Source organism: Diceros bicornis, chromosome 35, assembly GCF_020826845.1.
Source record: "Diceros bicornis minor isolate mBicDic1 chromosome 35, mDicBic1.mat.cur, whole genome shotgun sequence".
In the NCBI taxonomy this organism is placed as follows: domain Eukaryota; kingdom Metazoa; phylum Chordata; class Mammalia; order Perissodactyla; family Rhinocerotidae; genus Diceros; species Diceros bicornis.
This window is the reverse complement of record NC_080774.1, coordinates 18,108,834-18,133,470: the sequence shown is the minus strand read 5'-3', so window position 1 is coordinate 18,133,470 and position 24,637 is coordinate 18,108,834. Positions and strand designations below refer to the sequence as shown.

The window sequence follows — 24,637 nt, the reverse complement described above, 5'->3', positions numbered from 1 at the left end:
AATAAGCATGTTCTTTGGGGTCATGAGTATGGTAAGCTTAAATGACAGTGAATGACGGTTGGGTTCAGTCTCTCCCCTTCCCTCTGCTTTGTATTCCAAGGCTTTTGGAAATGCCAAAACACTCCGGAATGACAACTCCAGCAGATTTGGAAAATACATGGACATACAGTTTGACTTTAAGGTACACGAAGTTCCTATTACCGGTTCGTGGGGACCCCTTAACTTGCCAACAGCAGGAACCCAACCCAAGGCACCTTAACGGAGGAAGGGCAGTTATTGGCTCAAACAGTTGAAAAATCCAGGATTAGTGCTAGTTTTAGGAAATGCAAATAAAGACCACAATGAGATACCACTTTATACCTTCTAGATGGGCAAAAATTAAGTCTGATAATACCAGGTGTTGGCAAAGATGTGGATCATTAAAAACTCTTACACATTGCTGGTGGGGTGTACATTGGTGCAGCTCATTTGGAAAACAGTATGCTGTGAAGTTGAAACCATATAATCTAAGGAGCCACTCCACTCTCAGCGGTGTTCCTACAGATGTGCAGGCGTGCCTACAACAAAACTGTTCAGGGTGGTAGAAGGATTGGGAATATCCACCATCCAGAGAGGACTGACTGTCCATCGACAGGAGAATGGCTAGTTAAATTACGGGATGCTCACACAATGGGGTGTTGTGTGGCAGCGAGAGCAAATGAATGACAGCTACACATGACACGGACAGGTCTTGGGAACATGTACTGTGTGTCAATGAGATGCTATTTCTGATAAACCCTGGCTCAGGGTTTCCCGGGGGCTGGTACACGAACTTCTGTAGAGTGTGCACAGACGTTGAAAAACATTTAATAACTATATATATTTTAAGGCTTTTTAGGGGCCAACCCAGTGGCGTAGTGGCTAAGTTCACGTGCTCCACTTCAGCAGCCTGGGGTTCACAGGTTCAGATCCTGGGCGTGGACCTACGCACTGCTTGTCAAGCCATGCAGTGGCAGCGTCCCACGTATAAAGTACAGGAAGATGGACATGGATGTCAGCCCAGGGCCAATCTTCCTCAGCAAAAAGAGGAGGATTGGCAACGGTTGTTAGCTCAGGACTAATCTTCCTCACACACAAAAAAAAGACTTTTAATTGAAATTCAACATACATACTGAAAATGACACAAATCCTGAGTTCAATTCAGTGAATTTTTACCTATGTCTCTACTTGTGTAACCACCACTCAGATCAAGATATAAAAATTTGTAGCATCTAGAAGATTCTTCCACTCTTCTCTGATAATAACCCCCTTCCCAAAGGTTACCACTGTTCTGACCTCCAGAATCACAGATTCATTTTGCTGATTCTTGAAATTCGTATAAATAGAATTATATAGTATGTTCTATTTTGTATCTGGCTTCTTTCCATAAACATGTCTATGAGATTCATCCAAGTCACTGCATGTAACAGTTGTTGATTTTTTTATTGTACGACTTTTATCACCATTTGTCTGTTCTCCTGTTGATGGACATTTGGGTTGTTTCCACTTTGGGGCTGTTGCAAATAGTGCTCTGAACATCCTAACATGAGTCTTTTAGTCAATGTAAGCACTCATTTGTGTTGGGTATGTACCCAGAAGTGGCATTGCTGGGTTCTTACCAGCAATATTATGATAATTAATAACAGTTCCAGTTGCTCACACACCCTTGCCAACATTTGGTATTGTCAACCCTTTTAGTTTTAGGCATTCCGGTAGAGTATAGTGGTTTCTCACTGTGATTTGTTTGTATCTCCCTGAATATTAATGAAGTTTTGCTAACTGGCCACTTAAAAATCCTCTTTTGGGGCCAGCCCGGTGGCGTAGTGGTTAAATTCACATGTTCCACTTCAGCAGCCTGGGGTTCGCAGGTTCAAATCCTGGGCGCGGATGAACACACCACTCATCAAGCCAAGCTGTGGCAGCATCCCACGTACAAAATAGAGGAAGATGGGCACAGATGTTAACTCAGAGCCAATCTTCCTCAGCAAAAGGAGGAAGATTGGCAACAGATGTTAGCTCAGGACCAATCTTCCTCACCAAAAAAAAAATTTTTTTTTAATTAAAAAAAATCCTCTTTTCTGTTAAAGTCTTTTGCCCATTTTTAATTGGCCTGCTTTTCCTTATTGATTTGCAAGTGTTCTATATATGTTATGGAATACAATCCTTTTTTGGATATATTATTAAAAATAATAATTAAGGGGCAGGCCCGTGGCGTAGCAGTTAAGTGCACGCACTCCGCTTTGCCTGAGGGTTCTCAGGTTCAGATCCCAGGTGCGCACCAACATGCCGCTTGTTGAACCATGCTGTGGCGGCATCCCATATAAAGTAGAGGAAGTTGGGCACAGAGGTTAGCCCAGGGCCGGTCTTCCTCAGCAAAAAGAGGAAGATTGGCATCAGATGTTAGCTCAAGGCTGATCTTCCTCACACACAAAACAAATAATAATAATAATAATTAAGACAGTGTGATATTAGCACAAAGATATATAAACAGGCTGATGGACTAGAATAGAGTCCGGAAAGACCCCATGTACATCACCTGACTTATGACAAAAGCATCACTGTGGTTCAGTAGCGACAGGATTGTCTTTCCAGTGAATGGTGCTGGTCCACTGGCAATCCATATGGATAAAAAAGACTTTTGAGCTTCTACCTCATTCCACATACAAAAATTAAATAGTGATTGATCATAATCCTAAATGTGAATGGTAAAACAATCATGCTTCTAGATAAAAACATAGAAAACATCTTCATGACCTTGGGGTAGGCAAAAATCTTTTTAAACAGAGCCCAGAAAACACTAATCATAGAAGACTGATAGATCAGACTTCATGCAAATTCGGAATTTCTGTTCCTCAGAAGATGCCAGTAGGAGAGTGGCTTGCTTATTGTCATTGCCTCATTTTTGGTTCTGTTTTGAAGGGCATTCCTGTAGGTGGGCATATCATCAGTTATCTGATAGAAAAGTCGAGAGTCGTCTATCAGAACCAGGGCGAGAGGAATTTCCACATCTTCTACCAGCTGCTAGAGGGGGGTGAAGAGGAGCTCCTTGCTTACCTGGGTCTTGAACGAGACCCTCAGCTGTATAAATACCTCTCACAGGTGGGAAGGACCAGCACCTGGCCTTGGTGGCTCTTTGGAGGGGGGTCAGGGGTGTTTGTGGGGGCCCCTCTATGGATCTTCAAGAACTTGCTCATTACCATTCTAGAACTATCCTACTAGCTGTTTCTTAACACTTATCATAACCCCTCCTTTTATGCCTGGCAGGTGTATTATCTTGGTAAAGTAACCAATCTCTAGGTGAGTGGTTGTCAGCCCTGGCTAAAATTAGAATCACCCAAGGAGCTTTTTAAACACAAATGCCTGGTCTCTACCCTCCAGAGATTCGGATTTAATTGGTGTGAGTGGGACCTGAGCATCAGGGTTGTTTTAAACCCTTCCTGTGATTAGATGTAATTCAGTTACTCCCCTGGTGATTCTAATGCACAGCCGAGGTGAGCAGCGCTGGTGTAGGTGTGATAAACTCACTGTCCATCTGTGCCTGCCACTATGCGGCTTCATTCTGCTTTCACAACTAGTTCGGAAAACACTTTGTCCACCTCCCTGCCTTCCGTTCTGAGGATTGTTAGCTGCAAAACGAACATACACCCTTACAGAAATGGTCCAGACCATTCCCATAAGCAATCCTGGGATCTAGTGTTATAAAATGGACTTTCCGAGTTTAACTTCCCAGCGCTAGGGTTCTAGAATGCCCAGACTGTATCATTTATCAGTATTTGACGTCACCAGCACCTTTTTCCCCAAGATTTTTGGGTTTTTCTCTTCTCACTGGGCCTGCCTTTTAACAGAGGTCACTTGGCAGAGTGCGAGCAGGGACATCATTTGAGAAAGAGAACAAGGTCTTAAAAAGTGAATCTTGTAAAACAAGAACCAATATTTCATGGTAAATTATGGAGGAAAAGAAGATTTGGCTGAAATTTACCTTGAAAAATAAAACTAAATAATGAAGATAGAAGAATCTCCTTTTATATTTAGTAAGCTTTGTACTAATTCTTAGAACAACGAATAAATCGTTTGACTTTTTTTTTCTTTTTTGAGGACCTAATTTTTCCAACAACGCTGTATGGTAGCATTATATTTGGCTTTTCATAGCCTGATCAGAGAGGATCAATGTGTAAAAATAGTTGAGGGTTTCATCCATTTTCCCAAGGGCTTCATCTAACCCTTTGATAACCAAATCATTTTCTTTTGGAGTGTATCATGTCTTGATCATTGTAAATTTTTTCTGGCCAGATCCTCATGCCGTAGCAGCTTTGGAAATGGTTCAAGCAATTCACCAGCATTATTTTGATCGATTTCATGATCTCCAGTAACTTTGGCAAACTTTGTGTCTTTATTAGCTCTGCTTCCAAACCTCTAGGTGTCCTTGAAGGACTGACTTGCGCAGGCCTTGCCCTTGGGAGGCAGAGCAGATGCTCTGGTTTCGAAGGGAGGGATATTTGGGAGGCTGCAGATTTAACACTGGCCAGTTCACGGGTGAATATTTGCATGGTGTGAAACCTTTGGTTTCCCCATGCAACGACGACCTCTTTTAAGATAACAAATCTTCAGGTAACCAGGAAAGTAGGAATACCCTGTACTACAAAAGCAAAATAATAACCCTCATCTGGAATGTTTTCCCTTTAAATTGTGACATTGGTGGTCTGTTACCTGTTTAAAAGACAACTTCTAGAGCCAGCCCTGATGGCCTAGTGGTTCAGGTTCGGCATACTCTGCTTCAGCGGCCCGGGTTTGGTCCCCGGGTGCGGAACCACACCACTTGTCCGTCAGTAGCCTTGCTGTGGTGGCGGCTCACATAGAAGAAGCAGAAGGACTTACAACTAGAGTATACAACTGTGTCTGGGGCTTTGGGGAGGGAAAAAAAAAAAAGAAAGGAAGATGGGCAACATCTTCAGGGCGGATCTTTCCCAGCAAAACAAACAAACAAAAACAAAGTCTGCCCTATCTTTAAAAAAAATAATAGAAGACAACTTCTAGAGTTAGTGGGAAAAGTCTCAACACACCACTGCTGGTAATCATTTCCGTATAATCTGTGTTTCTCTAAATGCCGAGCTTTTGTTTCCTTGAGCGAGGAGGGTCTCCTTCCGTCTGGTCCTGCAGCGAAGTTTCTGCTTGGGCTTTGCTAAGTGCATCAAGACTGTTTTCTGCATTTAAACGTTATTTCCCTGCATGTTTCAGCACGTGTTTATTGAGATAAACGTCTTCACTTTATTTAGCAAAAATGGCAAGAAAAACTATTTTTAAAAACAGATACGAAGAGATATACCACGAAGATATAACTTGGAAAGTTTTCGCAGAACAGAGATAAAATTCCAAATAAATTTGGAAAAGGCAGGAGTTGGCAAATTTTCATGTGCCAGACAATTAGAATAAAACCTGTTCTTTCACAATTCAGAGCATTATAGAACTAACTCTTACATGCTTGTAGAGAAAATTTTGATTTAGGAATAGGTATTCACACACCTGACTATCCTTGTAGAAATGCCATTAAGTGACCCAATTTTGTGTCCACAGGGTCATTGTGCCGAAGAGTCATCTATTAACGACAAGAATGACTGGAAAACTGTTTCCAATGCCTTTTCTGTCATCGATTTTACTGAAGATGACCTCGAGGTGTGGGCCCCATCTCAAACCGGGGCTGGGAATCTAGAAACATCCTGGTCTCTCAGTGATTGCACAGTAGGGTTGCCTGATTCAGCAAATAAAAACACAGGAGGCCTAGTTACATTTTAATTTCAGATAAACCAGCCCCAATTTTTTAGTATAAGTACATCCCAACATTGCATAGGACAAACTTATGCTAAAAAAGTAGTCATTGCTTATTTGAAATTCAGGTGTTAACTGGGCATTCTGCATTTTATCTGGCAGCCCTAAGTTTTCCCAGTGTTGTATGCGAGGAGGGGATCATGTTCCTTTTTCCCTCAAGTCTAATCTCAAATATTTAGATCTCATAGAATCTCATAGATAATTAATCCTCATAGAATTATCGTGTATACTCCTATTTTGGAACAAACTAGAACAAATTGTAGGATTTATAAACATTTTCTTCTTACATTTGTCTTTTTTTTTTTTTTTGATGGTTAAAACTACTGATCTTTCAAAGACCAGAATATAATTTAAACACTGCATCATCAGAGACAAGCCTGGATATATATATCTGGGACCGTGACATTTGAACATTAAATGGGTTTTTTGGGGGGTGGGAGGCAAAAATAAAAGTATACTGTACTGGAGATTGAATGAGGCATCTACCTACTCTCTGCTGAGGCTCTTTCACCCCCTTGCCGCTTCTGTAAGCTCGGGGCTGGAATGGGGGAGGGGGGTGGTTTTCCTTTGGGTATCTCTGATGACAGTTATCAATTAGGCGGCCACCATCTTCTCTCCCTGTCCTCCTCACCACTTCCCACGTTCCTAGAATCTCTTTGGAATTATTGCCAGTGTCCTACACCTGGGGAACATTTGTTTTGAAGAGAACCACCACGGCTGTGCCGCCATACCACACACCCATGAGATCAAATGGATCGCCAAGGTGATGTTCCAGTTTGGAATTGCACGGGGGCGGGGGGGGGGCCCGGACCCTTTCAGAGGTGGAGAGACCGGAGAGGGAGAGAGGCAGCTGGATGCCCACATCCCAAATGGCTAATACTGTGTTCTTCCAGCTGATAGTGGTTAGGAGGTTTAAAGAGCATGGGGGCACCGAGGGAGTGGATGCAAGCCAGTTGGTTGAAAGACCAAAAGTGGTCTGTTTTGCGTTAAACCACAATTATCAGTCAAGGCAGATAACCCTGGGCCTGGAAACTGCAACAACTCTTTACGAGTTAGCAAAAATAAAATCCAGTCACTGATGGCATTTTGGTTTCCATTTATTCAGCTTCTGGGGGTCCACTCATCGATCCTTCTGGAAGCTCTCACCCATAGAAAGATCGAAGCCAAAACTGAGGAGGTAAAAATGGCTCTAGGTGGAAATGCGCCTGCCCTCCTGCCGCTGCTGCCAGCAGGATGGTGACCCTAGGGGAGGCCAGATCCCTGAGCCCTGCCCACCAGGTCCTGCGTGGTCCAGCTCCTGCCAGCGTCTCCTGCCTTAACCTCCCCATCCCCCACCATCACACCATCACTAGCTCTCCATGTCTCACACTTGCCATGCCTTCCCTCCATGGGGTCTTTGCACATGCTGTTCCCTCTGCTGGAACACTCTTCCCTATGCTTCATCTAGTTAACTCCTCCCCGTCCTTCAGGTCCCGGGGGTCACTTCCTCAAGGAGCTTTCCCTGCTCATCCCACCTGTATCCTAAAGCACCATATGTATCTCCTTGTAGCACTTGTCACTCTCAGCTTGAGGGCAACATGGCTCTTCTTTGTGTGACTCGTTGAATGTTCAGTACCCCCCACCTGTGAGCCCGCAAAGGCTGGAACTCTTTGTCTCAGTCACAGCTGTATCTCAGCAGCCCAGCACATAGTAGGTCCTCAAGAAATTGCTACTGTGTAATCCATGCAGATGGGAGAGGCATCTTTCTGCAGCACATATCTTTCTTTTTTAAAAAATTTTTATTGTTACTTTTTTTATTGAGGTCATATTGGCTTTTAACATTGTGTAAATTTCAGGTGGACATTATTATATTTCAGTTTCTGTATAGACTGCGTGTTCACCACCAACAGTCTAGTTTCCATCCATCACCATACATATGTGCCCCTTTGCCCCTCTCGCCTTCCCTCCATCCCCTTCTCCTCTGGTAACCACTAATCTGTTCTCCTTATCTATGTGTTTATTTGTCTTCCACGTATGAGTGAAATCATATGGTATTTGTCTTTCTCTGTCTGACTTAATTTCGCTTAGCATAATACCCTCAGGGTCCATCCATGTTGTCACAAATGGCATGATTTTGTCTTTTTTTATGGCTGAGTAGTATTCTGTTGTATGTGTATACCACATCTTCTTTATCCACTCATCCATTGATGGGTACTAGGTTGCTTCCACCTCTTGGCTATTGTGAATAATCCTGTGTATCTTTCAATAGTCATCATTAAAGGCTAGTTTGAAAACTCAGAGGTTTTTATTTTTCTCTCTTTCTTTCTTTTTTTCCCTCTGTAATGATGCACCTGTCGTTCTTCTCAGGTGATATGCCCCTTGACACTAGAACTCTCTGTCTACGCTAGAGATGCAATGGCCAAGGCTGTTTACGGACGGACATTTACTTGGCTGGTCAACAAAATCAATTCCTCCTTAGCGAACAAGGTTAGTCCGCACGTTTTGGATGACTTGCTCTCACTGACATGGTAAGGTTTTATAATCATCGTTACTCGAAAGAATTTGTGAGAATTGACTGTAAGCTTGGCAGGGACAGTGTCTTTTCACTTCTACATATCCAGTGTCTAGCACACAGTAGGCTCACAAAAATGCACATTGAATGATTTTTTTTTCTTTTTTTTTTGGCTGAGGAAGATCGGCCCTGGGCTAACATCCATGCCCATCTTCCTCTACTTTGTATGTGGGACACCGTCACAGCATGGCTTGATTAGCAGTGCGTAGGTCCGCACCCAGGATCTGAACCTGAGAACCCTGGGCTGCCGAAGCGGAGCGCGCGCACTTAACCACTACGCCACCAGGCTGGCCCTGAATGATTTTTTTTTAACTCCTACTCCAGACTCCAATTTAAATGTTGTCTCTCACTTTTCTCCCACTTTCCCAGGAAGAGCTTGTTTCTCCTCCTTCTCTGCCCCTGATTGTAGTTTGAATAAATCTGTATTATAACAATTGCTCCAAGTATTTGTGGTATTTATTGTAGTTCTATAATTACAAGTAATTGTAATTATTTACTTATGTCTGTATCCCAAATTAGTGAGAATATGGGAAACCCTGATGAGTTTTTTCTTTTTTTTTTATTTGAGGCATAATTGGCATATAACATTGTGTAAGTGTAAGGTGTACAACACATTGATTTGATACATTTCTATCGCAATATGATTGCCATTGTAGCATTAGTTAACACCTCTATCATGTCACATAATTATCACTTCTTTTTTGTGGTGGGAACAATTAAGATCTAGTCTCTTAGCAAGTTTGATGTTTATAATACAGTCTTGTTGACTATAATCACTATACTGTGCATCAGATCTCCAGGACATATTTATCTACTAGTTGCAAGTTTGTACCGTTAAACAACATCTCTCCTATTCCCCCACCCCCTAGCCCCTAGTAACCACCATTCTACTCTCTGTTTTTTTTGTTGTTTTTTTTTTTGTGAGGAAGATCAGCCCTGAGCTAACATCCGATGCCAATCCTCCTCTTTTTGCTGAGGAAGATTGGCCCTAGGCTAACATCCGTGGCCATCTTCCTCCACTTTATATGGGACGCCACCACAACATGGCCTGACAAGTGCTGCATTGGTGGGCGCCCGGGATCCGAACCTGCAAACCCTGGGCCACTGAAACGGAGTGCGCGTACTTAACTGCTGCGCCACCGGGCCAGCCTGTCTCTCTCTGGTTTTTTTTGAGTTCAGTTTTTTTTTTTTTTTTAGGGTCTACATATAAGTGATATCATACAGTATTTGTCCTTCTCTGTCTGGCATCTCGCTTAGCATAATGTCCTCAAGGTCCATCCACGTTATTGCAAATACGCTGAGTGATTTTTGCAGTGTGTCCCAAAGTGTGGGATGCACAGCATTTGACGTATGCCAGATGGCTTTCAGTGCACACAGAAGCTTTTCATTTTAACTGTAGTATATTTTCATGTGTATAAGAAAAAATATAATGACTCCTTCTAACTCACCCAAAGATCTTGTTTGCTTTTTAAGCGGAATTATTTATATAAAAAAGAGAGTTTACTCAAAGTTAGAAATTAAGGAAATGGTACGAGAGGAGGAGTACACGGACGTGTTGAAATTCATGGAGGTAGAACACAAAGGCTGGATTTGGGAGGCATCGACTCAGTACACTACACAGAATGTTAAACTGTGTAGCTTCCAAAAAAAAAAAAAAGGCATATTCTTTTTTTTTTCCCCCCCAAAGCCCCAGTAGATAGTTGTATGTCATAGCTGCACATCCTTCTAGTTGCTGTATGTGGGACGTGGCCTCAGCATGGCCCGAGAAGCAGTGCGTCGGTGCGCGCCCGGGATCCGAACCGGGGCCACCAGCAGCGGAGCACGAGCACTTAACCGCTAAGCCACGGGGGCGGCCCCGGCGTATTCTTTTTAAATATCCATCCTTACCTGACAGCAGGTGGTCCTCAATTTAAAGTGATATCCATACCACCTGTCTTCTCTCCTGGATAAGCATCTCCTTGGCTGTTGTCTGTAGGTCTCTCCCTCTCTCCCGGATTCAGTGTGAGCTTGGGAGGCTGCGGAGGGCTGAATCAAGAAAGTGAATTAGGAAGGGAAGGTCTCACCTCTCTGGTGATGGATGTGGAAGCTGGGATGGGATCTGGGCAGGCTACAGGCAGGAGGAGTGAGCTGGGAAGATTGTTTCCGTGGTTCCCTAAGGTTCTTCCATGAGCCATTGTTGGAAAGAGAGAAGGCATAAGCTCTATAGCCAAGTCCCAGCTTTGGGGGCAGCTACTGGATTTTGAGTGTCACAAAGTAAAATACCTAACGATTAATGGTGTGTGTTATTTTGACTAGGATTTCACCAAGAAAACTGTGATCGGATTGCTGGATATCTATGGCTTCGAAGTCTTCGACAAGAATGGGTGAGTTTTTCATTACCTACCAGTCCTTTGCTCTTCTTTAAGGTCTGAGTCTGGTTTAAGGCATCTCTGATGTTATTGGAATTGATTTTCCAATCCCCAGAAATCCTCCAGATTTGCGTAGCCCCTAATTCGTAGACTGTTCCAGAAGTGGAATAACCATAAAAAATGAAAATGTCTTTGAGCTTGACTCTTATCTATTTAGTAAATTATTTGATTAATAAGGGCTTTGCTTTTTCTGTATTAAAAAGCACCCTTAAAAAAAAAGTAAATGAATTTTTAGAAATTGGTCAACTTGGGGCCAGCCCAGCGGTATAGCGGTTAAGTTCGCCCGCTCCGTTTCAGCAGCCCGAGGTTCGCAGGTTTGGATTCCTGGCGTGAACCTACACCCCGCTTATCAAGCCATGCTGTGGCAGCATCCCACATATAAAGTAGAGGAAGATGGGCACTGATGTTAGCCCAGGGCCAATCTTCCTCAGCAAAAAGAAGAGGATTGGCATGGATGTTAGCTCAGGGCTGATCTTCCTCACAAAAAATATATATATATACTGGTCTACTTATGTAGCTTTAGTTATTTAAATCTTTTGTATCTCTAGTTTTGAACAGTTCTGTATAAACTACTGCAATGAGAAACTCCAGCAACTGTTAATTGAGAGAACCCTAAAAGCGGAACAGGCAGAATATGAAATGGAAGGTATAGAGGTAAACATTTTGATGTTTTCTCCTTGTTTGATTTCTTCCTCTAGCCAAAGACATTTACTTGAGAAATATTGTTTCATTGGCGATTTTTCCTGACTAGTGTGAAGAAGTATCTTTCACTCCTTCTCTGCTTATTTCCTGGGAAATTATTTTGATATTCAGAGAGTATTATTTTTTAATGTTAGAGGTAAAAGTCAGATCTTGAAAAAAAAATTTTGGACAATCAATTTAAAAGAAAGGCATTTTATGCTCATCTAAATCCTTCTTGGAGACTTCTTTCCTCTTTGTCATTTTAGTGGGAGCCGATTCAGTATTTCAACAACAAGATCATCTGTGATTTGGTAGAAGAGAGACACAAAGGGATCATTTCCATTCTGGTGAGGAAATTGACGTTGACTTAGAGCCCATTCCGACAGTGTTTACAACACGTGGAAGGACTTTTTCCCAGGCGGACAGATGGTTGAGGGCAGATCCACTAGAGTATGGAAGCTGAACTTTTTTCCTGAATTGTTGCTCGGAGCTTTAGGCCGAGATTTCTCCTCTCGTTTGGGCTCACAGACCTAAATTTTAGCCCATTGGGAAATGGCAAGGAAAGACCTTTGAAATGAAAGTGTGCGTGTCTATCTTCCGTAGACAAGGAAGGATGAGCCAGAGAACTGTAGGCAGGTGTTCAGAGCAACAGGGGAGGGACTTCTTTCATGCTTAGCACGGAGCAGGGAGCCACAAAATGTCGAGGGAGTCTTCACAAAGACCGTCCATTGATCCTGAGTTGAGCCTCCTTGGGGTGGGCCTGTGACCACCTTGTTTTGAACTATTGCAACTTCTGGAACATCTGTGTCCTCGAATCCACAACTGTTTCAATTCTAACGTCAATTTTTTTTTTAATTTTTTAAATTTATTTATTTTGCCCCCAAAGCCCCAGTAGATAGTTGTATGTCATAGCTGCACATCCTTCTAGTTGCTGTATGTGGGACGCGGCCTCAGCATGGCCAGAGAAGCGGTGCGTCCGTGCGCGCCTGGGATCCGAACCCGGGCCGCCACCATCGGAGCAGGCGCACTTAACCGCTAAGCCACGGGGCCGGCCCTCTAACGTCAATTTTTAAAATAAATCCTAATGGCCCATGAGAAATGATTTCCTTGCCTTGCTCTTTGTTAGGGATCTTCTGCACCACTGTTTGCCTTCCTTTTAATGAAAATAACTGGTCCCCTGGGGCTGGCCCCCTGGTGTAGTGGTTAAGTTCAGTGCACTCCGCTTTGATGGCCCAGGTACACAGGTTCAGTTCCCAGGCGCAGACCTATACCACTCATCAGCCATGCTGTGGTGGCGTCCCACATACAAAATAGAGGAAGATTAGCACAGACGTTAGCTCAAGGCTAATCTTCCTCCGGCCAAAAAAAAAAAAAGGAAGGTTGGAAACAGATGTTAGCTCAGAGCAAATCTTCATCACCAATAAAATAAATAAATAACTGGTCCCCTTCCTCTTCCTGCCTACCCCCCGCCCCACCTAACTGCTGTGTGAGCCCAGCATTCTAAAGCACGGCTGAGACCTTAATGGGAGGTGACTGTAGTTGCCAAGAACCTGGGCACCACCAGGATTCCAATCCCAGCCCCATTGCTTACTAGCTGTGTAACCTTAGGCACTTGTCATAACCTCTCTGAGCTCCAATTTCATCATCTTTAAATGAGTACAGTGATAACAGCACTTACCTCAGAGAGGTGTTGTAAGGACAAATTAAGTGCGATTATACATGCAGAGGGCTTAGAACTATGCCGGTGCATGGTAAGCATTCAGACCCTATTCTTTCAACAAATACTTATCAAATGCTTGCTTTATGCCAGGGTTGTGCCCTGTGCTTTGGGACACGGCAGTGGACAAAACAAATCAAAACCCTTGTACTCAGAGGGGTTAAATTGTAGCATGGGGAGACTGGCGACAAACAAGTTAATGGGCAAAATATGTAGATTGTGCCATGGAGAAAACAGAAAAGATTAGATGTGGGGAGGGGATTCAATTTTAGGTAAGATGGTCTGGGAAGGCCTCACTGAGAGGTGAGGGGACAAGCCACGTAGACATCTGGGGAAGCACATTCCAGGAAGCACGGACCGACATAAGCTGGTATACGTACATTCAGTGTTCATATGGATTGCTAGACTAGTACTTTAAATATTCTAGTAATAAATACTTGTTTCTATTTGGTTTTCCATAGATGGAGTCAGAGAACATAGAAATGCTGCTTCATAAGGGTTGTTTCACCAACCTTAACCCACTTTTGTTGTTGTTGTTGTTGCTACAGGGTTGATTCCTTTTTTAAGATGGTCAATTAAATGTTATCACCGTTGAGGACCCCAAATAGGAAATAAAAACAGCTTGAGAAATATGAAATGTTGGGCCCAACTGGCTCTATAGCTTTCTTTCCATGAGGGCTTTGCTCCTGGTGAAAGGGGATATGTGCTGGGCTGGCAATGAGTGGTTGGGAGCAAGTGAGGTTGAGAGTTTAGGTAAGCTGGTCTTGGAAGCTCCCAAGTGTCCTTGGGAAGGCTTTGGAAACATTCATCAGGTGTGTGGGAGAGCTGCCTTTTCATGGCATTTCCAATTCCTCCGAGAAGCTGAGCACGTGTAATGGATTATTGCCCTCCGCCTCCAATGTTCACTGAACTTGGGTGAAATGACAGTATTTTAGTCCAGTACATTCCGCTGTAGCTGGTGAAGGCATTTAAACTTGGAATTGATGGAGGGTGAGGCTATGGATTGAGGCTTCTCTTTTTCTTTTGAAGAATGAAGAGTGCATTCGTCCGGGCCCTGCTACAGACTTGAGTTTCCTGGAGAAATTGGAAGAGAAAGTGGGCAAGCACGCGCACTTCCAGACGTATGTACTTCATTTGACAAGCCGTTGTGTGGGGGAAGGTCATTGTAGATCCATTTTCTTGGGTATGTGGGCAGTGCTCCCCGAGAATACAGTTACTCCTTCACACATAGAAATATCGTTATGATACACGAACTCATATATGTGCATACCTTCCTCTAGGAGAAATCAAATAAACGAATTCCAAGGAGAATTTTTTTAGGATTTTGTATCTTGCTGTTTTCATGATCATTACATTTTGGACATGTCCACAGCCATGAAATAGTCTTTTTTTTTAAAAAGTCAAGTATAAAATACATACAGTGTTGTGTGTAGATCTGAAATGTACAACCCAATGAATTTTTATATTTGTTGTACCCACATAACTACCATGCAGATCAAGATATAGAGCATTTACAGCATCCCAGAAGATTAACTAGAAATTTAACTTAGTCTTCGAGACAAGGAGGAGAGAATTTAAGAGCATATAATCTGGAGTGGAAAAGACCTGGTTTTGAATCCCAGCTTGGCCACTTATTAAGCAGGTGACCTTGATCAAGCAACACTCATGAGTTTGAGTTTCCTCTTCTACGAGATGGGGATATTAATGTATCTGCCATGTAGCATTGTGAATGACTACATAAATCACCTACTGCAGTTTCTGGCTATGGTACAGACTCAATAAATGGTAGCGGCTTTATCCAATCTTTTGTAGAATATTACAAGGATAAGTAAATGGAGTTGGACAAGTAAATCAATCAAGAATGGAAAAATAAGTTGTGGTATATTCACAAATGGAATACTCTATAGCCATGAGAGTGAACAATCTATAACTCCATGCAGTGATGTGGGTAAATCGCACAAACATGTAATCAAGAGAAATCGGACACAAAAGAGTACGTACTATATGGTTCTATTTCTATAAAGTATAAAACCAGGTAAAACCAACCTACTCTGTTAGATATCAGGCTGTGACAGGAGACAAGATGGAGGGTTCTTAGAGACTGGTAACATTCTGTTTCTTGATCTGGGTGCTGGTTACATGGATGTGTTCGGTTTGCAAAAATTCATTGAACTGTACATTTAGGATATGTGTGCTGTCAATGTATATGTATATAATTTCAAGGAAAAGTTATAAAAAATATATGAATCACGAGAATCTGAAAAGTTTTTCATGAGTATTTTAGTTTCTCAATATCATGAAAATGTAAGGTAGTAAAATTGCTTCTTAGTTATCACCTGGAAAAATAGAAATTGTTTCATCGTAGAAATGCGTGTGTTTTGGGGCTGGCCCAGTGGTTTAGTGGTTAAGTTCAAGCACTCCGCTTTGGCGGCCCAGTGTTTGCAGGTTCAGATCCCGGGCACAGACATACACACCGCTCATCAAGCTATGCTCTGGTGGCGACCCACATACAAAAAATAGAGGAAGTTGGGCACAGATGTTAGCTCAGCAACAATCTTCCTCAAGCAAAAAGAGGAAGATTGGCAACAGATGTTAGCGCAGGGACACTCTTCCTCACCAAAAAAAAAAAAAAAAGAAGAAACAAATACACGTGTTTCTGTGGCTCACATATGTTTTCTATTCCTCAGTTCTTATGAGAAGGAAAGGTCTACTTTCAGAGAGACCTTGGTCTATGGCCAGATGAAATAGGTAGCCAGGCTTCCCGGGGGCTGCCATATGTGGTTAGCTTTCGGTGCTGGCCTTCAGTTGATTGTCATCCTCCTAAACAACTTGTCAAAGACTTCTCTCTCTCTCTCTCTCTTTGCTTTGTATATTGGTGCATTTTGTCACAGTGAAGTAGAAAGGTTCAATTCGTGTTTATTTCCGTCTTGCTGTAGCCGGAAGCTGGCAGGTCCAAAGGGCCGAAAGAGGATTGGCTGGATGGAGTTCCTACTCCTCCACTACGCAGGAGAGGTCACGTACTGCACCAAAGGTGAGTACCCATGGGGCATGGGTCACAGCCATGCCAGTACCCCTGTATCCACTGAGAGAATGCTGCATGTCCATCTCGAATGTTCCCTGGCCTCACGTTCGAGCCTGCTGTTTGAAAAGTCTAATTTTATTTCTTTTCTATATAATGACTTTATTGAGAAATAATTCACATACTATACATTTCACCCATTTAAAGTGTACAATTCAACAGTTTTTAGTATAGTCACTATATAGTTGTGCAGCCCACCACAGTCCATTTTAGAACATTTCATCACCCCCAAAAGAAACCCTACACATGGTAGCAGTCTCTCCTCATTTTCCCCCAACCTCATCCCCCACAGCCCTAGGCAACAAACTAATCTGCTTTCTGTCTCTGTAGATCTGCCTATTCTGGACATTTCATATCAGTGGAATCACATAATATGTGGACTTCTATGTCTGGCTTCTTTCATTTCACATAATATTGTAGAGATTCATCCATAGTGCCATTCCTTTTTATTGCCGAATAATATTCCATTGTGTGGATAGACCACATTTTGTTTATCCATTCATCAGTTGATGGGCATTTGGGTTGTTTACACTTTTGGATATTATCAATAATGCCACTATGAACGTGCCTGTATAAGTTTTGTGTGGGTATATATTTCCATTTCTCTTGGGTAAATACTTAGGTGTGGAATTGCTGGGTGGCATGATAACTCTTTGCTTAGCCTCTTGACTAAGCCTGCCAGACTGTTTCCAAAGCAACTGCACCATTTTACATTTCCACCAGCAGTGTGCGAGTTCCAAACTCTCACATCTTAGTCAACACTTGTTACTGTCTGTCTTTTGATTCCAGCCTCCTACTGGGTGGTATCTCATTGTGGTTTGATTTCCCTGGTGGCTAATGATATTGAGCATCTTTTAATGTTGCTTATTGGCCATTTGCGTATCTTCCTTGGAGAAATGTCTATTCAGATCCTTTGCCCATTTTTTTTAATTGTTTTTTTGTCTTTTTATTTTGAGTTGTAAGAGTTCTTTATTCTAGAAATAAGTCCCTTTCAGATATATGGTTTGCAAATATTTTATCCAATCTGTGGGTTGTCTTTTCACTTTCTTGATGGTATCCTTTGAAACACACACATTCTTAATTTTGATGAATTCTACTTTATCTTTTTTTACTTAGCATAGTGTTTTCAAGGTTCATTCATGTTGTTATTCCTTTTTATTCCCAAATAATATTCCATTTCATGGATACACCACATTTTGTTTATCCATTTGTCAGTTGATGGGCATTGGGTTGTTTCTACTTTTTAGCTATTATAAATAATACTGCTATGAACATTTTCTTTCAAAACATTTAAAAAACATTTTCTTTTGTCACTTCTGCTTCAGGTTCTAAATTATTTTTAATTCTAAATAAGTTTATTTCTTCAAGAATCTTTAAAAAGTAATATAACATGTATTAGGTTTTTTTCCTTAAAATACAGAGTGATATATAAAAGAAAAAAGTAAAGAATAGGATGAATTTCTCTATGCAGGTAATCTACTGATTTTTGTTTAAAGAATAAACGTAATCCATGTGTAAGGCTAGAAATTGCTGACAGCACAGAGAAATACAAAAGGAAAACTAAAGGTCCCTCTTACCCCTAGACTCTCCCTGAAGTAACCACAGGAACCAACAGTTTCTTGTAATTATTTTCAGGAAGATAGAAATGTTTTATGCTAATACCTACACATGTGGGGCCAGACAGACAGACACACACATACACCTACACACACATCTGAATAATGCAGACTGTTATTCTGTGTTTTCTGTTTTGCATTTTTCACTTAATGAATAGTGGAGGTCGTTTGGACTCCAACTCATGTTCCTGGAGCACTTCCTATGGGCTAGCCACTGCCCAAATGCGTTACCTCTGAGGTTCATTTAAAACTGTGAGCTGGGGAGCATTATTATCCCCCTTTTAATCTGTGAGGCAACTGAGCTCAGAGAAGTTAAGTAACTCACTCAAGGTCACACAGCTGGTAAGTGGCTGAGCTGGGCTTCAGACCCTTTTCCTCCAGACTTGCCTCCGTTCTCCACAGCAGCATTCAATTCCACCACAGTTCTTTTCAAAAAGCTCCAGGCACTCCCCTGAGGGCCGTGTCCTGCTGTCTATTTGATGGACTCTGGTTGTTTCCAACTTTGTCTCTCGTAAATGTTGCTGCATTTGGCATCTTTGTATATTTCACTTGGCCAATGTGTGCACGTTACATACATAGGATAAATTCCCAGAAGTGGCATTGACAAGTTAAAGATTCTATCAAAAGTTAGTTTTGGCCACTTCTGTGTATATACCCAAAAGAATTGAAAGCAGGGACTTGAACAGATGCTTGTGCACCCATGTTCATAACAGCATTATCCACAATAGTCTAGGGTGGAAGCAACCCAAGTGTCCATCGATGGATGAATGGATAAACAAAATATGGTGTATATATATACAATGGAACATTATTCAGTCTTAAAAAGGAAGGAAATTCTGACACATGTTACAACATGGATGGACCTTGAAGACATTATGCTGAGTGCAATAAGCCAGTCACAAAGGGCAAATACTGTATGATTCCACTTATGTGAGGACCCTAGAGTAGTCAAATTCATAGAGACAGAAAGCAGAATGGTGGTTATCAGGGGCTTTGGGGAGCGGGGAATGAGGAGTTAGTGTTTAATGGGGACAAAGTTTCAGTTTGGGAAGATGAAAAGAGTTCTGGAGATGGATGGTGCTGATGGTTGCACATGAGTGTGAATGTACTTAATGCCACTGAACAGTATACTTAAAAATAGTTAAAATGGCAAATTTTATGTTATGTATATTCTACCACAATAAAAATGTTAGTTTTGATAACTTCAAATAGTTATCTAAAAGGTTGTGTCGTAGACATTTTGATGCATGTCTTTTTTAGCTGGTTTTGACTTTATAATGCCATTTAGTTACTCATTTAATTATTAACTGATTAGGTGTTAAGCGAGCACTTATAAGCCAAGTTTTAGAATTGGAAATGACATATCTTCCTTTGTATGAAGATGCTGTTGGGTACCACTAGCGCTGGTGCTTGAGTTTCAATTTTCTCAGTGGGGGGAAGATCGTCTCATCCATCTACATAGTCTCACCTGACCGCCCTTGGAATTCAGTGCCCCCTCCTTTGTTTTGATGTCGTTCATTGTATGTGTAGTTCTTTGCTACTGGACTGGGGTACGTGTACATACTTAGTGCAAAGGCTCTACATTCATGAGATAGCTCTTTGGGGTTTAGAACATAGCATGTGGGCCATAAGTTCAGTTCTGAGAGGCTGGTTCTCAACCAGGGACGGGGGTACCCCCCAGGGACATCTGGCAATGTCTAGAGACCTATTTGGTTGTCACAACTGGGGAGGGTGCTGCTGGGTGTGTAGAGGCCGGGGATGCTGCTAAACATCCTACAACACATAGGATGGTCCCCACAACAAAGAATTATTCAGCCCCAAATATCAGTAGTGCTGTGACTGAGAAACTCTGGTCTCATCCGAAGAGATTATTTTTAGGATTTCCCTTTGCACTCAATTGGGATGGAATTGCATTTTTAGCCAAAGCCATTGATTCAAAAATTTTTTATTTGATGTTTTACAGGATTCTTGGAAAAAAACAATGATCTCCTCTACAGACATCTGAAAGAGGTAAGTCTGAAGCTTAACAATATGTATTTCTGATGGTTATGCGATATTACCCATGACACTGATTTGGGGGTAGATTTGGCCTTCTGGATTTTTCTCTCCCGTGCACTATGTTAGAACTCCAGCATGTCATGGCTGGAACAGACATTTAAGGTCATGTATATGAACACTTGATTCAACAAACCTATTCGAGTGGGTGTGGTGCCCCTCCCGTGTGCCAGGCACAATGCTAGCTCTGGAGTTTCACCGGTGAACAAGACAGTCCCTGTTCTCATGGGGCTTACCATTGCGGGGAGATGTGGGGGGAGAGTGGGCAAGAATAAATATATACACAAATAAGTTATCCATTAGTGAGAGTTGTTATGAAGAAAATAAGCAAGGAACCGTGATTGAGGGGAATATTTTTAATTTAGTTTAGAGGATCAGAGAAAATATCCCTGTGGAGGTGACTTTAAACTGAAACCTGAATGAGAATGATCTTGGCCGTGGAAAGATCAGGGATTACTCCAGGTAGAGGGAGCAGCATGTGCAAAGGCCCTGAGGCCAAGAGGAGCTCAGTGTGTGTTCATTGAGAGGTACTGATAGGAGAGGCTGCTGAGACCTCAGCAGGGTGCGGTCCCCAGGGAGAAGTAGAGATTTTGTCCTGGTGCAGTGGCAATATACTGAGGAACATGAACTGAGGATGAGGAAACGGAGACCTGGAGAGATCATGACTTGCTCAAGGTCACATCGAGGAGTGGGGCTGAAGCCAGGATTAGCCCCTGGGGCTGCCAATGAAATTCCCAATCTCCTTCCGTACACCTCACTGATCAGAGAAATCTTGGGTTTTTAAAGCCTTTATTCTGTATTGAAATAGTTGACTGTTTTGTACAAAGTTGGATTTTATTTAATTAGCTTGGTTTGTAAAAAGCTTAAATCTAATGTCCTAAAGGAGACATTTTCAGAGCGAACATGGTTCATCTCAGGAGTGTTTTCTGCCCTTCCCCATCTTTCTCTACCACTTCTGGGACTGGGACGCCCAGGATTCAGGGTGGATAAGCAACTCCTGGCTTTGGGTCTCTGCTCTGGGTTCATGCTCTCTGGGTCTGAGTCCCAGCCTGACTCCTTCCCGGCTGGGGGTCTCGTGGCAGATTTCCCATTGGTGACGTGGGCCTGATGGTGCCTTCCTCTCGGAGTCGCCGTGAATGACACAGGAGTGGACGGGCCTGGCTGATAAATGGAAGATAGAATTCCTCTCCTGGCTCTCTCCTCTTCAGCCTTGCCATTCCCTTCACACACCCATCCGTGGAGGGTGCTTCCCACAGGAAAAATCTGAGTCTCTTGCTTCACCAACCAGGGCTGAAGCTCCTTGCACTTTTTTTGACTTTGAGATGGATCCTTTCTAATTTTTTCCTCTCCTGTCTCCTTCCGGTGGAAGATTGGGAAATTACTCTTTCAAGCCACTGTAAATTTAATTTTTATTTTTTGATGAGGAAGATTTGCCTTGAGCTAACATCCCTTGGCAATCTTCCTCTTTTTTGCTTGAGGAAGATTAGCCCTGAGCTAACATCTGTGCCCATCTTTCTCTATTTTGTATATGGGATGCCACCATAGCATGGCTGATGAGGTCCACACCCAGGATCCAAACCCGCAAACCTGGGCTGCCGAAGTGGAGCGTGTGCAGCATTAACCACTTGACCACAGAGCCAGCCCCATCCACTATAAATTTGGAAGTGAGATGAGTTAAACAAGAAAAAATTTGTTTATTAAAAATAATATTTATTTGTGGTAAAATATACATACATAACATAAAATTTACCATCTCAACCATTTGTAAGTGTGCAGTTCAGTAGTGTTAAGTACGTTCACACTGTTGTTACCAAACCAGGTTCATTTTGCCGGTTCGATTTGCCTGGAAAACCAATCACCAAAATGACGAGGTTGCAGCAGAGAAAGGGTTTTCATCACAAGGCAGCCAAGCAAGGAGATGGGAGAAGAGTCTCAAATCCACCTCCCCGAAAATGGGGATTAGGGACATTTATGGGGAAGGGGGCAAGGTGGTCTGAAGTGTGTGGATAGATGATTGGGGGCAAGGAGGAGTGAGGTATTTTGATGATCTGCAAAGGTGAAGTCAAACTTCATGCCTCTTCATAGGACACACGTTCACAAAATGGCGGTGCAGGCGTGATCTGAGGGTGGAGTCTTCAGTTCCCTGACATCAGGAGTTCACTTATCAGGCACGTGTGCAGGCCCAGTGGGTGGGTTGGTGGTCTCAACTGGCCTAAACTGGACAGGGGTCCATGCCTAATTTCTGAAAAACGACTCAAGCATCCATTACCATGGTGACCCAGGCACCAGGGAGGTGTCATCTATAGAAACCTAGTGGGAGTTGGGTAATATATTGCCTGAGCAGCACAGTTAACAGTGGGTGGGTGAACAACTAAAAGCTGCAAATAAAAACTTTAGTATGGGAGGGCCGACCCCGTGGCTTAGTGGTTGGGTGCACGCGCTCCGCTGCTGGCGGCCCTGGTTCAGATCCCGGGCGCGCACTGATGCACCGCACCGCTTCTCCAGCCATGCTGAGGCCACGTCCCACATACAGCAACTAGAAGGATGTGCAACTATGACGTACAACTATCTACTGGGGCTTTGGGGGAAAAAAAAGAGTAGAATAAAATTATCCTTTAAAAAATAAAAACTTTAGTATGGGACCGGCCCAGTGGCATAGAGGTTAAGTTCTCATGCTTTGCTTCAGCAGCCCAGGGTTCACTGGTTCTGATCCTGGGCACAGACCTACTTACCACTCATTGAGGCAGTGTCCCACATAGAACTAGAAGGACCTACAACTATGTACTGGGGCTTTGGGGAGAAAAAGAGGAAGATTGGCAACAGATGTTAGCTCAGGGCCAATCTTCCTTAAAAAAAAAAAAAACTTTAGTAAAACTTTAGTCACTGGCTACCTAAACATTAATGGCTAGCTATTCACCACTTTCATTGTTGTGCAGTTGATCTCCAGAATTCTTTTCATCTTGTAAAACTGAAACTCTGTACCCATTAAACAACAACTCCCCATTCCCCCTCCTCCCCACCCCTGGCAACCACCATCTACTTTCTCTCTCTATGAATTTTACTACTCTAGGGACCTCATATAAGCAGAATCATATGGTATTTGTCTCTTTGTGACTAACTTATTTCACTTAGCATAAGGTCCTCAAGGTTCACCCATGTTGTAGCACGTGTCAGAATTTTTTCCTTTTTAAGGCTGAATAATATTCCAATGCATGGGTAGAAGGAAAAATTCTTGTCCAATTAAGTTTTTTAAAAATATAGATTATTTTGAAAATATGTACACAAAGGGAAACAGATCAAACAGTACAAAAGCTGGTGTCATTGGCCCCATGTTTTAAGTGTCTCTTCTGAGAGCCAACCGCTCTAACCAGTTCATTGTGTATCTTTCCAGGGATGGTACAGACCAGGGTGTGTGTGTGGGTGTGTGTGTGTGTATGTATCTCCTCCTTTTTCTTTTCTCTTTGCACAATAATAACACACTATGCATGCAATCCTGTATCTTGCTTTTTTCACTTAATACCATATCTTAGAGATCATTCTTAAAGAGCCAGTTTATTCTGTAGCAGCAGGGCTGGACTAGGAAGAATTATTGCTTCAACACATCAGAGGAAAAACAATCAGATGGCCTCACCAAGTAGACGGAGCAGTGGATATAGTATCTGATTGTTTCCTTCCACGTTTGATTGTGTTTTTTCCCCTCTTCTTCAAGCGCTCCTGAAGCAAATGGCTCTGGTCCATCGTGCACACTAACATGAGCTTTCCTGAAGACCTCTTAGTGAGTTCTGAAGCAGCGAATGTGGTGCTCATTTTCCTTTACTTACAGGTGCTGTGCAGGTCCAAAAACAGCATCCTGAAGGAATGCTTCCTTGTGGCCGAGTTAGAAAACTGGAGGAGGCCACCAACGGTGAGTGGGAACAATGCCTGTGCAAAAGTGGAAAGAGGGTGCAATCCCCCAGAGGGTGGTCACCTCCGGTTAGCTACACTTTGTAAGCTGTCCTCCCCTTTTCTGGAAGTATCACTCTCTGGCAGGTTCTACTACATATGTACTTTCCAAGGCGTCCAGCGCATTCATTCGCAGACATTCATGGAGCACCTCCTGTGTGTCAGACACTGTCCTGGGCACAGGGAAGTTAGCAATAACAGACAAGGCCCCTGCCCTCCAGGGGCTTACAGTCTAGTGGGAAAGGATATAGGAAAATACCATCAAATAAGGAAAGAACTTACGGCAGCGCGAGTGACATGAAGGAAGCTTGGTAACAAGGAAACGGGGGAAGGTGGTGGAAGGTGACTGGCTCAACGGCGATGCTGGCTCCTACGAGGTGCTCACTGCGTACTTGCTGGGTGAGAGAAGCATCCTGGACAGATGCTTGTCCAGCTTTCGCTTGACCAGACCAAGCTTGGGCTTCTCGGGCCAGGACATCCAAAGCCTTCTCTTAATGAGCAAAATAGTCCATAACAGGTAACAGGTAGGACAGTCTGTCGAGAGTTTGGGTCTAAAGGGCTGGAGTTTTGTGCCCTAACCAACCTTCTCTGTATTAGTTGGGAACAGCAATGTCTGCTTAGCTCATTCTCTCTCTCTGCAGGTGGGGACTCAATTTAAAAACAGCCTGAGCAGCCTTCTGGAAATTCTCATCTCCAAGGAACCTTCATACATCCGTTGCATCAAGCCCAATGAGAGGAAAGAACCCA

The 24,637-nt window shown here is 42.8% G+C and overlaps 1 protein-coding gene across 2 annotated transcripts in view; it reads left to right on the top strand.

The window, feature by feature from the left end:
• The window catches only part of MYO1H (myosin IH), a 50,499-nt gene that overhangs the window by 5,587 nt on the left and 20,275 nt on the right, over nt 1-24,637 (top strand). Inside the window, exons 4-18 of one of the 2 annotated variants that reach the window (XM_058531623.1) lie at nt 101-181; nt 2,938-3,117; nt 5,590-5,688; nt 6,491-6,604; nt 6,947-7,018; nt 8,188-8,348; nt 9,590; nt 10,700-10,755; nt 11,349-11,454; nt 11,748-11,828; nt 14,228-14,319; nt 16,135-16,229; nt 19,857-19,903; nt 23,772-23,852; nt 24,532-24,637. In XM_058531623.1, coding sequence (XP_058387606.1) covers nt 101-181; nt 2,938-3,117; nt 5,590-5,688; nt 6,491-6,604; nt 6,947-7,018; nt 8,188-8,348; nt 9,590; nt 10,700-10,755; nt 11,349-11,454; nt 11,748-11,828; nt 14,228-14,319; nt 16,135-16,229; nt 19,857-19,903; nt 23,772-23,852; nt 24,532-24,637 — 1,372 coding nt within the window. Of the gene's footprint in view, nt 1-100; nt 182-2,937; nt 3,118-5,589; nt 5,689-6,490; nt 6,605-6,946; nt 7,019-8,187; nt 8,349-9,589; nt 9,591-10,687; nt 10,756-11,348; nt 11,455-11,747; nt 11,829-14,227; nt 14,320-16,134; nt 16,230-19,856; nt 19,904-23,771; nt 23,853-24,531 lie in introns of both variants that reach the window. The other variant, XM_058531624.1, reaches the window with a different exon arrangement.